The sequence below is a fragment of the Pteropus medius genome, unplaced genomic scaffold, assembly GCF_902729225.1.
Source record: "Pteropus medius unplaced genomic scaffold, Ma_sr-lr_union100, whole genome shotgun sequence".
In the NCBI taxonomy this organism is placed as follows: domain Eukaryota; kingdom Metazoa; phylum Chordata; class Mammalia; order Chiroptera; family Pteropodidae; genus Pteropus; species Pteropus medius.
Window position 1 is genome coordinate 7,701,060 of NW_024344437.1, and position 16,000 is coordinate 7,717,059.

General features: G+C 38.0%; 1 protein-coding gene across 1 annotated transcript in view; it reads left to right on the forward strand.

The window, feature by feature from the left end:
* Nucleotides 1–332: 332 nt before the first annotated feature.
* Nucleotides 333–16,000, forward strand: part of PSPC1 (paraspeckle component 1) — a 58,067-nt gene continuing 42,399 nt past the window's right edge. Inside the window, exons 1-3 of the mRNA XM_039873060.1 lie at nucleotides 333–873; nucleotides 6,255–6,556; nucleotides 13,455–13,550. Coding sequence (XP_039728994.1) covers nucleotides 514–873; nucleotides 6,255–6,556; nucleotides 13,455–13,550 — 758 coding nt within the window. The 5' untranslated portion in view covers nucleotides 333–513. The remainder of the gene's footprint in view (nucleotides 874–6,254; nucleotides 6,557–13,454; nucleotides 13,551–16,000) is intronic.

A 16,000-nucleotide genomic window follows, 5' to 3' on the forward strand; every position in this document is an offset into this window, starting at 1 on the left:
CCTTGTTATTCAACGCTGTGTATAAAATGGGCAAAGTTTTCATTTCCCCGTAGTCACTGAAAATGGAGCTGAATATTTGTAGGAATATGGCTGTTGCCCCAAATCATCGCCTTTTCACGCTGCCGCACACACCGCCCAACCGTCCCCTAAGTGCCACCAAGACTCTGTTCTCTGCGCGGGTGAGGTTAGTGGAAAGGCTGGGAGACCGCCTTTCTCCGACCCCGGCGGAAGCCCGGCACGACGGCGCGGGGCGCCGCTGCTTCTGCGCACGCGCAGCGGCCGGCGCTCGCTGGGGGCGGGGCCTGTGGCCGGCGTCTCTTCCGGCCGCGGCCGGAGGCAGCGCCATTTTGAACGTGGAGCGGCCGCGGGCGCGAGTCGGAGCGGGCAGGCCCGGTGGCGCGGCGACTCTCCTCGTCTCGGGCTTCTTCCTTGCCGGTCTGGTCTGCACAGGGGGACGCGGCAGCACAGACACAGCTGCAGGGTTGGTCCCAGGCCGCGAGGCGCCGCCCCGAGATGATGCTGAGAGGAAACCTGAAACAAGTCCGCATTGAGAAAAACCCGGCCCGCCTGCGCGCTCTCGAGTCGGCGGCGGGCGACGGCGAGCCGGCGGCCGCCATGGCGCTTGCGCTGGCCGGGGAGCCGGCGCCACCCGCGCCCGCGGAGGAGCGGCCGGACGAGGAGGCGGGCTTCACCATCGACATTAAGAGCTTCCTCAAGCCGGGCGAGAAGACGTACACGCAGCGCTGCCGCCTCTTCGTGGGCAACCTCCCCACTGACATCACGGAGGAGGACTTCAAGAGGCTGTTCGAGCGCTACGGCGAGCCCAGCGAGGTCTTCATCAACCGCGACCGCGGCTTCGGCTTCATCCGCCTGGTGAGTGCGCGGCGGCCCGGGGCGCGGGGGGCGGGTCCCCCGGGCGGGCGCGGGGCGCCGGGACTCGCTCCACGCACAGTCACTCCAACGGCCCCGTGGCCTCCGCTGGTCCTGCGTGCGTGGACCCGTACGCCCCGCTGTTTCTCCCCGCGCCTCCCGCCTCGGCGTAGCCCGCCATGGGCCGCGACGCGGTGGCATTGTCGCGGGTCCGCTGTAATGTGTCCCTTCCCCCCCTCCCACCGCATTCAGGAGCTTTCCTCGGGTTGGGATTGTGTACTATTTCGCTCCCGCGTTTTAACACTAGGCTTTGCATTTTATCCTTTCGTAATCTAAGTCGTAAAAGGCTGTCCAGTAGTACGCACAGTTTTTGCCTCCTTTATAGTCCAGAAGAACTTGACCAGTGAGGGCTTACGTTTACAGCACAAAGTATCTACTTTATTTGGTCTTCCTGTGAATGCCATCAGTGTCGGTTATACAGTATTGTTGTAATTCGTATTTAGATGCCAGATGTTTTCCCAATAAAATATCTTGGAGACATTTTTAAACAAATATGTGAGTTTTACACAAATCCGTGTGTTGTCTACTTTGATCCTCAAATTTTACGTGGAAACTTCCTGTTGGAACTTTAGCTTTAGCATTCGGGTTTTCTCAATGAGTGGACAAGGCAGAATTTTAATATGTAGAGAAAATTGAACATCTAAATGATTTCAAGAAGAGTAAATCTTCATAGGGCATTAATGAGATGTGGAAATTTCCTTAAAATTCAAGTTAAGTAATCAGCACATTTTGAACATAAAATTACAAATGCACTTATCTTTTGGACATTAGAGAAAATGTTTGTCACTTGGCAAAATTGTTTTTAATATAAATCCAAAAATTTTTTTTAAAGGAAGTTAGGTTTCTGCAATAAAGTATTGTAGACAATTTTTAGAAAGATTTCCAAAAGGATGGTATAAGTGAGTAAATATCGACATGGAAGAATCTTCTTTCTATCTTTAAAGCTACTGATAATCCTTTCTCCTTTAGTGTACTAGTGCTGTGCAGTAGAACTTTCAGCAGTGGTGGAAATGCTCTGGATCCGTGCTGTCCAGTAGACACTAGCCATGTGTGACAACTGCTCAGTGCTTGAAATCTGGCTGTTGCTGCTGAGGAGTCAAATTTTAAATCTTGTTTATTCTTAATTTAAATAGCCACATGTGGCTAGCGGCTACTGAATTGGATAGCACAACTCATTGCTCTTTAAAAACTCAGATTATGAAATGAGGAGGTGAGATGAGCTGCTCCTGTTTTGCTCATCTGGGGTATGTGCCTCCAAAACAAACCTGTCATCCTAAATTTTTGTGTAAGAATGTTAAAAATTTGTCATTTGGGAATTAGAATTTAGTTTACAAAATTTGACTTTATGGGTAGCTTTATTGTTTAATTTGAACTCTATGATTAACAGGCAAATACAAAAGCTTTAGATAATCAGAACTGTTATGTATTTTTTTGTAAGGAAAATTTCATAGTGTATACCTGATCTGAACGTAAGTAATGGTATAGTGGTTGGAGTGTGTGGTGGTGGTGTAATGGCTCTAAAATAGCAGTGTAGTTTTGTCCAATTTATGTTTTAGAGGTACTTTTTATGCCTTGAATAATTAATCTTTAAAATACAAATAACTTTTTTTAGACCGGTGGTTGTAGTTTCCCAGTTATTGGTGAGGTGAGACCTTTTTTTAGATGGTATAAGGTCAGCACTGCTAATATATTAAGGAAGGGGAAAATAGGTCGCACTTTGAAAGTTCTAATCTGTATTGTGAGCCCATGATACATTAGAGATGAAATAGACTGTGAGTGTATTTTGGACACATTTTGTGGAATTTTAGATCCAAAAGCTTCTTTTTAGGTTTTAACTGGTTCACAATTTAGATTGGATAAATAGACTTTAAAGTTATAGTGCATTTTAAAGCTAGTTTAATGTAGTGAAAACTGGTGGTAGTTTCACTTGAACTTTTCCACTTTTACCCACCCTCCACCCCCCCACCTCTTAGCTTTAGTAAACCAGATATTGGGAGCAGTGATGCACAGAAATGTGGCTTCTATCCAACAGCTTCCCATCTCTTCCTAGTGTAAGCAGAGGGCCACTTGAGCTATTTTACCCACCACTGATGCTAGCAGTGCTGACTCTGTAACATAGCAAAAATCGTCTCACCTCATCAGTCAAACTGAATTTGTTAGAAATGTAAATTCTAGGGCCCCTGTCTACATCTACAGAATCAGAAATTTGGGGGTTGGGGCTCAGCAATCTTATCTTTTAACCAGCCCTCTGTTACTCTGATGCTTGCTAAAGTTGGAGAACCGTTCTAGTAAAATAATTAGAAATCACCTGAATTTATTTTTATTTAGTCATTGGAAACTAAACCCCCTCCCATTATGTTTTTTATTTTCAATGGTGAAATAATGTATTCCTCTTACAGAATGATCAAATATTTGAGAAAACATTGCAAAATGTTCTTAGCAGGCTTATCTAGAATATGATTTCAAGTCATCTTTTATTTCAGAGAAGTTATTTTAATTATAATTTTATATTAGTGAAAGATCTTCCGTCTCTTTATGTGCTTTTACTAAACATGATCACTGTTAACTTGGTATAATGTTTTCAGTAAAAATCAAACAAAGCATAACACATTGTGATTTGAGTTTTTCATTTAATTCATCTTTGACATCTTTTTATGTCATTAGATTTTTTTAAATGACCATATTGTATTTCACAGTGCGACTGTACTGAAGGTTATTTAATCAACTTTCTGTTGATTGACTTGAAGGCACAATTCCATTTTGCATTAGTGGATTTTCTTATTAACTTAGTACTTTTGCAGTGAGGAATTTTAAGCACTAGCAAACAGTGAGAGAAAAGATAAGGTGCTTTGGAAAGGGTTCAGTGAAAATTGTTAGATCCTAGTTTAAGCAGTGTCTGTTTTGGGATAGTCACTTAGTTTCTTGTTATTTTTACTTTATTTTTTGTATTCCTTTTAGTTAAGAACCTATAGTTTTACTTTTTATGCAGAGTGATGCAAGAACACGAGCTGGAATTTATGGTGTACTGGTGGAGATTGTGAATTCTTTATAGATTGAGATCGACATTTGCAATGTGATCTTGGGCAAGTTACTTCAACCTTTCTAGGCCTGTTTTCACATATGTGAAATGGGCATAGTAACAAAACCTACTTCATAAGACTGTTGGGTGGGGGTAATGAAAGAGGTGAGAGAGAGAGAGAGAGACAGAGACAGAGACAGAGACAGATAATGACAATGATGAATGGCTGGCATATAGTAACTATTTGGTAAAAGTTATTCTGAGGCATGAAGTAAAGAAATCTTTGGTTTCATTTCAAATAGATATTTTTAATTGAATTTACAGATGCTTCAGTGCACATTTAGAGTAGTGGTTCTGGAATGGGGTAGTTTTGTTTCCCAGGGGACATTTGACAATGTCTGGAGAAAAATGTCCAGAGACATTGATTGTCAAACTGGGGCGGTGGTTCCACTGGCATAAACATCCCACAAAGCATAGGACAGCCCTCCCACAACAAGAGTTATCTTACCCATGTCAGTGATGCTGAGGTTGAAAACTCTGATGTAAAACCATTTAAAATCATGACAGTATAAACTTTGAAAAAGATTATGCATTGAAAATTCCCGGCAGCATAAACATTTTCCTTAGGCCAAAAAGTAATAAAAAATGGAATTTGTTGCCAACCATAAAGAATTACGTGATCTAACAAAAACTGAGATTTTTTGCTTCCTCTGAAAAAACACCAGTATGTGACATGTGAACGTATCTTCCTGAAGCTGACTAGATTTCCTCTGTACATGGTGCAGTTTACCAGACTCTGTCTCCCCCTGCCCTCAAACATTTTATTATGAAAAACTTGAGACATGCACATGAACATGCATACACCCACCACCTAGATTCTACAGTTAAATTTTATTGTATGTTTTTTTCACATAACTGTTCATCTCCATCAGTTCAGGACTCTCAGACACTCCATCATGCTTGTCATTAATTAGAGTCCAATATTATTTTTAAAGGTATTTGAAATCTACATACAGTGAAATGCACATCTTCTAAGTGTATGATTTGGTGATTTTAGACAATTACATCCATCTATTTAACTCAAACTCCTATAAAGATAGAGAACATTATCATTATCTCATGAAATTTCCTCATTTCTCTTCCCATTTTCAATTATACCTGACAGAATTTTAATTCAAGACTCCATTCCTAAAATCTGCCTCTCAGATTATTGGATTATATGAAGTATTAGGTACCTGTTCCTTGTTATATGTTCATTAAATGTTTGCTGGTACCACTACTACTGTTAAGAGTGAAAAACAAAATGGCATTTTGAATAACTGTAAAAAGGTTAGATTCATTTGTCTTTGTAATATTAGTTCTCTAGGTAGGTTTTTTGCATAAGACCAGTAATTTAAAGCTGTTGTGAGCATTTTAGGGATTGAATAAAGAGCTGTTGTGACCTTAAGACTTTTTCATAAGGCAGTATATTTCTACTCTTCTTAAAAATGCATATAAGACCTCTTTCAATTCTCCCTGGAGAGTTCTCACGACACAAAAAAAAGAACATACCTGTATTATTAAGTTTTCCAGTTTGTGTTTTAGATGCCTATATTCTATACCAGCTTTGAATTCTTCAAGAAGGGACATCTCGTGGTTTTGGAAATAAATGTATTTTTTAGTTTACAATAAGTGCATGTGCACATGCTTTTCTATTAAATGGAAAGAACTCTTATAACCCATGAATGTGTGTGTTTGCTTCTCTCGGTATAATGGCGAGAAATGTGTAGCCCATGGAAGTATTTCTGGAGAAATGATTAACAACACCTGATAGTAGCTTTCACGGCTATTAAAGAGAAATGGAAATAAAAAGGAAAGGGAATTTGACATTGGAGAGGTGGGGTGTTTTATTAAGATATGAATATCAAAAACTTGGATTGCATAGGGAATTCTATTTTCAACAATAGTTTGTAGTAACTGGTACTTGGTATTGAAAGTAATTACATATTTCTTTTAATATATGTAGGAGATTTAAAAAAGATATTGCTCGGAATATTTAACAGCTTGTTATGAGCTGATAATCTTTAAGTGATAGCTTTTAATAGGACATTGGGGTTAGGACTTTGTACTTAAAATATTTAAAATTACTTCTCTTTGAATAATTAATAAAATGCATGTAATACCAAAGTCGAAAGACAAAAAAACAAAGAGACCTTATCAGTCATTTTCTAAAGCTACTTAGCTATCCTCCTTAAAAACAAACCACTATTTAAAATTTTTGTGTTACTACCATCTTTACAAAGTGATTTTTTTTCCTCTTAAAAAGGAATCCAGAACACTGGCTGAAATTGCAAAAGCAGAGCTGGATGGCACTATTTTGAAGAGCAGACCTCTCCGAATTCGTTTTGCTACACATGGAGCAGCCCTAACTGTCAAAAACCTTTCTCCAGTCGTCTCCAATGAGCTACTAGAGCAAGCATTTTCCCAGTTTGGTCCAGTAGAGAAAGCTGTTGTAGTTGTGGATGATCGCGGTAGAGCTACAGGAAAAGGTTTTGTAGAATTTGCAGCAAAACCTCCTGCACGAAAGGCTCTGGAAAGATGTGGTGATGGGGCGTTCCTGCTAACAACGTAAGTTTGAAACATCTTGTCATTCTTCTGTGCAGTTGCATATGGATTTCTCTCTGTTCTGGATTTCTGTCTTTTCTTAATAGTTCATACTGTTTTGCTATACAGTAAGTAGGTGTTGAGTAAATATTCAGTGCCTATAAAAAAGAAATTTTTGTATTCTTTTAGGAATCAGGATCACACTTTCTTCAAACTAAAGTGTCTTGATTTGTACTTGAATCTCAGGAGTGTTTTGTATTATGATTTTCATTCAGCTTCCTGAACATAGATGCAAAGCAAAATTTTATGCAGGCACACCTCAGAGATATTGTGGATTAGGTTCCAGACCACTGCAATAAAACGAAAATGGCAATAGAGCAAGTCACATGATTTTTTTTGGTTTCCCATTGCATATAAAAGTTATATTTACATCTGTCATAGTTGTATAAATGTGCAGTAGTGTTATGTTTTTAAAGAATGTACATACCCTAATTTAAAAATACTTCATTGCTAAAAAAAGCAAATGCTGTTGGAAAAATGGTGCCAATAGACTGGCTTGACACAGGGTGGCCACAAACTTTCAATTTGTAAAAAAATGAAATATCTGTGAATTGCAATGAAACAAGGTATGTCTTATTTTTAAATAATGAATGAATTAATTGTTATCGAGGTATAATTTACATCCATTAAAATGCACCCAGTTTTAGATCAATGAGTTTTAACAAAGGTATGTATATTCACGTTACCTACCACCACTGTCAAAATATAGAACATTTCCATCATTCAACAAAAGTCCCTTTGTGCTCTTTTGGAGTTATTCTCCACTCGACATTTATGTCCCAGACAGCTATTGATCTTTCTATTAACTATAAGTTAGTTTTGTTTTTTCCAGTATTTCATATAAATGAAATCATGTAGTATATATTCTTTTGTGTCTAATTCCTTTTGCTTAGCATAATGTTTGAGATTTCATCCCTGTTATTGTATTAGTATTTTGTTCCTTTTTTATGGTTGAGTTGTACTCCTTCATATGGACCTAACCACAGTTTTTCCGGTGATCTAAGGTGGACATTTGAGTTGCTTCCACCTGTCGGTTATTGTGAATAAAGCCATTATGAACATTTGTGTACAAGGCTTCTTGTGAACATTATGATTTCATGTGGCTTAGGTAATATTTAGGAGTAAATGGTATATATTCAACTTTATAAGAAACTACCAAACTTTTCCAAGGTGCTCGTACCATTTTACATTCCCACCAGCAATTACTGGGAGTGTTCTAGTTCTGTGTCCTCACCGACACTTGATAGTGTCTGTCTTTTAGATATTTATTATAGAGTGTATGTGTGTCCCATTGTGGCTTAAATTTTATTTTCCTAACGACTCGTAATGAGCACCTTTAATGTGCTTTTTGGCTATTTTTATATCCTTTGTGAAGTATCTTGAAAGTTTTTGCCTGTACATACAGGTTATGCTCCTTTGAAATTACAAGAAGCAGAAAAACAAGGGAAAAAAGGAAAATGAAAAACCTTTACCTTGGGCGACAGTGGTTTGTTCATACTGAGATGCACCTGGACCACTATGTGGGACTGATAGGCGCTCACCACTTAGATTCTTCTCTCGCTAGATTTTTTTCTTTTTTCTTTCTTTTTTTTCTTTTTTTCTTTTTTTCTTTTTTTTAAGATTATTGCAGGTTAAGTTAAACGAAAATATAGTGGTCTAATTTTACCATTTTCTAACTGATGCCTTAAAAACAATGTTGGAGTTGCTTCAGTAGAAGTAGAAAATTATGTTCATTTCAACTGCAGTTAGAAAAACTTTTCCCTTTAATACAACCCTTTAATGTTAATATAAATAGTACCTGTATTCACTAATTGTTAGCATTTTGCCACATTTTTCCCCATTATATACACACAGATTTTTGTGAATTCATTTGAGACTCAGCTACAGATATCATACTTTACCCCAGAATACAGTAGTTGGCATGTGTCTGCTGAGACTGTTCTCTCATGAAGCCACTCTGTGTTTGTCACACTGAGGGAATTTAATGTTTCTTATTGGTACGTTGTGAGTTTTTTCACATATCACTAGAAATGCTCCATAGTATTTCATTGTAGCTGCTCCTTGGACATTAGACATGCCATTTTTAGACATTAGGTTGTTTCCTTTTTATGCTCTCATAACTGATCCTGTGACAGACATTATGGTGCATAAATGTTTGGCCACTTTGTTTCCTGGGTATAGCTCTTTTTGGGCAAATTTATTTCAGAATTTCATTGGGAAAAGTTTTAATGGTTTCTTTTTAAACTAACTGAACATTGGTAACCTACATTTACTAGAAAGTCAGAGATTGAGGAGGGCAAGATGAATTGTTAAAGCCTTTAACTTAGAAGAAAACTCTTGACTTCTATTCTGTGAGGAGTAATCTCTTTTCTGTTAAAACTGTTGATGTGGCTCACATCCTTGTTATGGGTAGCATTACTCTATTTGCTAATTATTTGTCCCTTTTACTTTTGTTCTTTTTGAGAGAAAAAGAATTTATTGCTTCCTATGCCAATTCTCTTGCAACTCTTGTATTTCTGTGTTTTATAACTCCTGTGCTAATAGAAATTGGTCATTTTGTTTCTGGAAGGGATGTAGGCACTGGATATAAAAACCTTAAGATTCTTAGACTCACTAATGTAATAGAGGTGTATTTTAGGTAAATATTTTGACTCCAAGGTTTGGTGTATCACTTTATACCCGATTTATCACTTTATTTCTAATAACAAAATACTGGGCAAATCTAAATTTCTTAATAGAGAATTGGTCAAGTAGGTTATATTTACAGTCGATTAGTATATAGTAATTTTGGTAAGACTATGACACTGGAAAACGCAATACTCGTGAAAAGAATTTTAAGGTAGCTATATCATAGAGACTAATAGTCTTCAGTGGTGAAGGGGAATGAGGAGTTGATGACTAATGGGTTTGGGGTTTCTTTTTGAGATTATGAAAATGTTCTGGGGTTAGATTGTGGTGCTGGTTGCACATACCAAAACCACTGAACTGTTCACTTTGAAAGGATAAAGTTATGTCTCAGTAAAAATAAAAACAAAAACTACGAACTCGTTTGTTTGTGGCAGAGCATTCAGCTATGCACATATGCTAACAACTGCTCTAAAACTTCTTCTATAAGTAAAACATCAATTTACAAGTAAAAAAAGACAAAACTAGATATATGCTGTGATCCAAATTTATGTCAAACTGATTAGAAAGAAAGACTGGAAATAAAACCCTGACTGAATCAGTAGAAATTGGATTACAGTATGCTTACAGGTATATCTTGGTGGTCTCCAAGACCACCTCTAGGTTTGGTGTCCACCTGAAGGACTCAGGCCTCCACATTTAGTCCTATGACTAAGATTTATTACAGTGAAAGAATACAGAGCAGATTCAGCAAAGGAAAAGTGCAGGTGAAGTCTGGAGGAAACGAGGTGTGAGCTTCCAAGAGTTTCCCTCTTCAGGGCCTCATGGCGAGCTCAACACACTTCAGCAGCTAGTGAGACAGAATGAAGGGTTAACCACTAGAGGAACACAGCTGACCCCAAGAGTGTCGGGGTGGAGAGTGGAGTGTCACTTTCGTAGGTTCCCTTATATCCAGCAAAAAACAAAATTTCAGACTCCCAGAAGGAAACAAACCCAAAAGGTTTATGTTCAGCATTAACCAGACTGTACAATTTTGGCACAGAACACCGGCCTTATCATTTAAGGTGAGAGAAGTTTCAGGCTTGCTTTGTTAACTCTTTTCTGCGTCAGGTAATCGTTCTATTAATAATTTTTTATACTTTTCCTATTTTATACTCATGCTTTAAAGGGATTACTTTTTCCAGCATTACATTTGCTTCATCACATACCTTTGCATTAGTTTAGGTTCAGGAAAAAATATTTCTTTAATAAAAACAACAATGTAATATTCCTTTTGTTTATATGTTAGAAACAAGAGTTTTCTAGACAGTCCTGCTGGTGGTGAAGTACTCATTGCTTCTTACCTTTGCAGAAAAGCACACTTAGCCCTGGTACATGATCAATGTCAATTTGGCTCAATTTTAGTTTTTTACTCTCTTTTTTGAGTAGTCCTAATTATTAGTAAGGATTGATAATTTATTATTTCTTAGAGGTCTTCAAAAAAGGGAAAAAAACTAAAAAGAATAAACTCAACTTTTTTTAAAATTACCATATGGACCCATTGGGTCATTTTATAAGTCTTAAGATAACACTATCAGGTTCTGGTGATTTTATTTTTCTTATATCATACAACATCTTATTTTATCCTAGAAATTATTTTATTTTCTACGGTTCTCAACTATGTTAAAAAAAAGACAAATGAAAAACCCACAAAATGGTGTATGTCTGCAAGGATAATTTAGTAGTGAAACATTGTTATTACATACTCCATTTTTTTTTAATTGTGCAAAATGTTGCATCTTTTTAAGTTACCATGTTTTTAGTACTGTATGTTCTAACTTGTTCTCACAGTTCTAAAGAGAGATTCGAACAAGCGAGAAAAGATCAGTCACAGATATGTCTCATTATTTATGTATCATAGGAAAGAACAATGTGGAAATCAACTGGCATGAGTAAAGAATTGTGCCATTTTATACTGTGTGATACAGGATGTCTGAAGAAAGCACATATAGGTGATTAACTCTACGTAAAATTATGTGTATCTAGCAGAAAGGAAAATCTGAAGAGATGTTCATAAAACATGATCAGGGGTCCTCTCCAAATAATGGGATTTCACGGAACTTCTATAAAACCTAAGTATATTGTTTAAATTTTTCTACAGTGGAACGTTTATCAATTTTACAACAATACTAATGATTAGGAGCAAGGTGAGGAGGAAAAAACCCCACCAGATAACAACTCCAGATTTACTGCTGTGGTTGACTACTTTGATTTATTTCCTTTGTTTTTTTTTCCCCCCTATATAATATTTACCTACATTTTGTTTAAAAAAGTAAATTTAGTAATTATACCTATAAGTGGAATTTAAGGTAGGTTTTAGAAAAACTCTTGTTAACACCTAAATATGAAAGTGAAATGAACAGGAGGGTATGATAATGGAAAAGGGAGCTTCTACAAGGAGTAGTACATATAGTGAGACCATCAGTGTCACATTGTAGCCTGTATCTCAGTAGACAAAAGGTAAGACAGTCCTTGAAGACACCCCTGTATGCCACACCTGATCTTTTTGTGTAATGTAATACGGCGAATGTGTCTGTGACTGATCTTTGCTCACTTACTCATTTATCCTTTTAGAAGCAAAGTTGCAGGAACAAGGCATAAATGTGTAACATTCGTATTTATTAGTCAGGTTCTCTCCCAGAGGGCTGTAGTACTCCCCCCTCACACACCCCCACCCCATGTATAAGAGTGTCTAGTGGGCCATATAGGTTAAAAATTGAAATTTTGTAATTAATGTCACTTATGTTCTCTGATTTTGTTCAACATTTCCTTGACTTCATCAAATTAATCTTGTCAATTCCAAATAATTGTCATGTTCTGAGTGACAAATGATCTACTTAGTACATTTTCCTTTTCTGATTCTTCTCTTGGGTGGTGGTGGCCTTGTGGTATTGTATTTTCTGTCCTTTTTGGTCTCTGTTCAGTGTTGTTCTTCTTTGGCCCTGTTACTGTTCTAATGTTGTGGTACTGCCATGGCTTCCAGTGGGTGAGGAGTCCATATGGTACATCATCATTTTGTCCCTGGGCCCCTTTGGCCCTCTTAGAAGTACCTCATCTTCCCATGGGTTGACCAGACTCAGGAATTTTAAACCACTTTCTCATACCTCATTGGGTCGCATGTACTCTTTGTGGCTGTATTTACTCATTCTTCGTTGTTTCTGTTCTTACATGTTGGGAATGTGGTCTCACCCTGGAAATTGAGGCCTGTAAGTCTCTTTTCTTCTGGGTTCCCATTCAGTTTATATGAGGTTTCTGTAATCTTACTGTCTCCATCACTCCCATGGTATTTGACTCCAGTAGCCCAGGAGTTTTTTAAAAATAATTATTTTATATCTTTTCCTATAATTTATGATTTAAAGTTTTTGATAATCTCTGGATCTTTACTTATAAGAGGAATACTTTTGGAGTCCAGAAAGCTCCTTCATTTTCCAGCTTTTCTGTTAACAACCCAAAGGTTAAAAGTGACTCGTTTCTCTGAAGCATCTCTGTTCAGAAGGCACTATAAATAGATTTTACTTTTTTCTGCATGAGAGACTGATAGCAAGGAAAAATTTAATATCAGCATATCATCCACTCCACTTATTCTCCTTTTCTTTCCCTCATTCAGCTTCCCCTTCCTCTTACTTTAGGAAAATAGTAAGAAGGAGGGTTCCCAAGTCGTATCTAAATCTTTCACTCTTCTGACTCTTCCCTCCTCCTTCTCTTTTGCCTGGCTGATACCTTTTAGGTCTCCTTTTAGAGTTTCACAGTCCATCGACTTAACCATTTGGCTACCTTGTCACCTCCTTTTAGGTTTTAGAAAGACTTCTGAACAAGACTGATTAGATGAAGAAAGGCAGGGGGCGGTGGGCGGAGATGGGAGTTTGAGGTGTGGGACATGGGGACATGACACCACATGCATAAAACAGGAGTTAGGTTTGCATTCTCCATTGTACTTTGTAAAAGTTAACTGCAGTGGTTACTCAGGTTCATAGTTGTTGGTTTGCTTTTCTGTCACCTTGAGTAGATTCTGTGCTGACTTAGATGGCCACCTGCGTCTGGCTCAGCAAATGACCGTTAACTGATTTTATGAGTGTGGTGACTTCTGAGCATTTTTCTTGAGAGACATTTTCCAAGTGTATAACTTGGAATTAAAAAATTTCTAGGAGGATATTCTAGATACTGCGTTTATTTTTATTAATGCTTTTCACCTATCTAGGACCCCACGTCCAGTCATCGTGGAGCCCATGGAACAGTTTGATGATGAAGATGGCTTGCCAGAGAAGCTAATGCAGAAAACTCAACAATATCATAAGTAAGATATTATTAATAAAGATACTTTAGATAAGTGACATCCAAGGTATTTATTACATTTGTTTTCAGGTATTGTTGGATTGTAGGGTGTTCTGTTCAGTGATATAATCTGGTTAATAGAGTGGCCTGATCTGCGTGGAGTGTTAGTTTTCTTTTGTATGTGGGTGAACCGTTAACTTAGAGAAGTCTCCTCTTTTATAATTGGGGCAGGAGTAGGTGGGTAGGAGGAGACTGTCAGTAATATTTATGCCAGGGAAACAGTGAAATCTAGATAACTTTAAAAATATTTCTTTAATTAGTATACTTCAGGTATAAGTTCAAAGAGACATTTTTGGGAGGTAGAGTGGGGAAAGTCCTAGATAAATAATTTGACACAGGGTAAGAACCCTTTAGAGAGAAAAAAGAAAAAAGCCTATTTTTGACATGTTGTATATTATTCTTTTACGAGTTGCTTTTCACTCAGTATGATATATTTTTATGTAAATTACCTCTGTGACTACCTTGTATTAATATTTAATGAATAACTTCTTTATTATAATAAATAATATATTTGTATCCATGAATTCAACAAATACTGGATGCCCTTTGTGCCAGGTGCTATTCTGGGTACTCCGAGTGCTACTTCGAACTGTTTGCCCTCATGATGCTTACATTTCTTGTTGTGCGCGCGCGCGCGCACACGCACACACACGCACATACACATTCTCTCTCTCTCTCTCTCTCTCTCTCTCACAGTCACTATTAAACATATCAAGTAGTGAGAAGTACTATTTAAAAAAGATCACTAAAGTGAGATATAGAGGTTTAGGTCGAAAGGCATACATATTTAACATTGATTAATACTGGCAAATGGTTCTCCAGAAATATACCAATTTATATTCATTGATGTGTGTATATATATATATATATATGTGTGTATATATATATATATATGTACATGTATATAAGTATTCATCCTGATCAAAAAGTGGATGTTGTGATTTTAAGATTTGATAACCTGTATGTTCTAAATGGTATTTTATGAATTTTTTTAAAGTAGCATTCTTTGATTTTAGTACAGTTAGTTGAATTTTTGTTGTTATTTTTGTTCATTCAAATGACAAATCGATGCTGGCTGTGTACCTAGTGCTGGAGATCTCTTGGTGAACAGAATAGACTAGAATTTCATGCTGTGTGGGAGTAATAAGGTCGGTAAACAGTAAGTAAGATGACAAGACAGGGAAAAGTGGGTGCTGGGGAGCTGAGGAGTGTGGCTCTTTTATACTGGGGGTTAGCACAGCCTACTTGAGGGTGATGTTTGGTTAACAGCTTGAAGGAATGAGAGAAAATCAGCAGTGGAGTGGAGTAGAGGATGTGATCTCAGCAGAGAGAACATAAGTACAGAAGCCCCAAGGGAGGACTCTGGCATGTTCCCGGAGCAGTGAAGAGGCTGGCTCAGCTGGAGCACAGCAAGTAAGGGGGAAACAGTGGGGACGAGGTAGAGCTAGGACATACCGGGAGGGGCGCAGATTATTATGCCTTGTAGGCCGTTGAGCTGACTTTGGTTTGGCTTTGGTGTTTTATGAGAAAGGAGCCAGAGTAGTGACTTAGTCTTAAATTTAACAGGCGCGTTCTGGCTCTGTTTTAAGAGTAGATTCTAAAGAGTTAAGAGAGGATTTGGGAGCCTCCTGACATGGAGTAGTGGTGACAGTGGTGACAGTGGTGACGGTGAGAAGGGGTCAGGTTTTGGGTGTGGTTTGAAAGTAGACTTCAGATTTTGCTGATGGGTATGGACATATGGGAGTCAGAGTTAAAAGGATGATTATAAGATTTTTGGCCTAAGTAACTGGAAGTATGGAAGTTGCTAATGACTGATTAGGAGAATCCTATAGGAGGAGCAGACGGAGGTGGGGAGGGGAAGATCAGAAACCCCGTTTTGGACATGTTAAGTTTGTGGTGGCTTTTGAACATCGAGGTAGAGATGTCAAGTCAGTGCATGGAGTTTTATCTGATTTTAGATGAGTTGTCTGGGCTAGAGTTATCTGATGGGATAGGAAACTGTCAAAGGACTGAACCCTGGAATACTCCAGTACTTAGAGGTTGAGAAGATCAGAAGGGAAATCAGCACAGACCGAGTGAGAGCAGTCGGTGGAGTAAGGGGGACAGCTAGCCGAGTGTGTCCTGCTGAGAGCAAGAGAAGACGTTATTGGAAGGAAGAAGCATCAATAGCAATCAGTTGTAATTCATAACCATTTTAGTCTCTCTCATAATGCCATTTTTCAAAAAATGACTGATTTCTTGTTCTCTTGACCCTTTTTTTTTCTGGTTATAGCTAATCATTACAAATTTGAGGTAGAGTATTCTTTTGGATTCAGGAGTTAGCAACTGGAATTATAAGGATGTACAAGAAGTAGAATTTATAGACAATATTTGTTCACATAACGATTTAATTATTTCAGCAAACCTTATAAT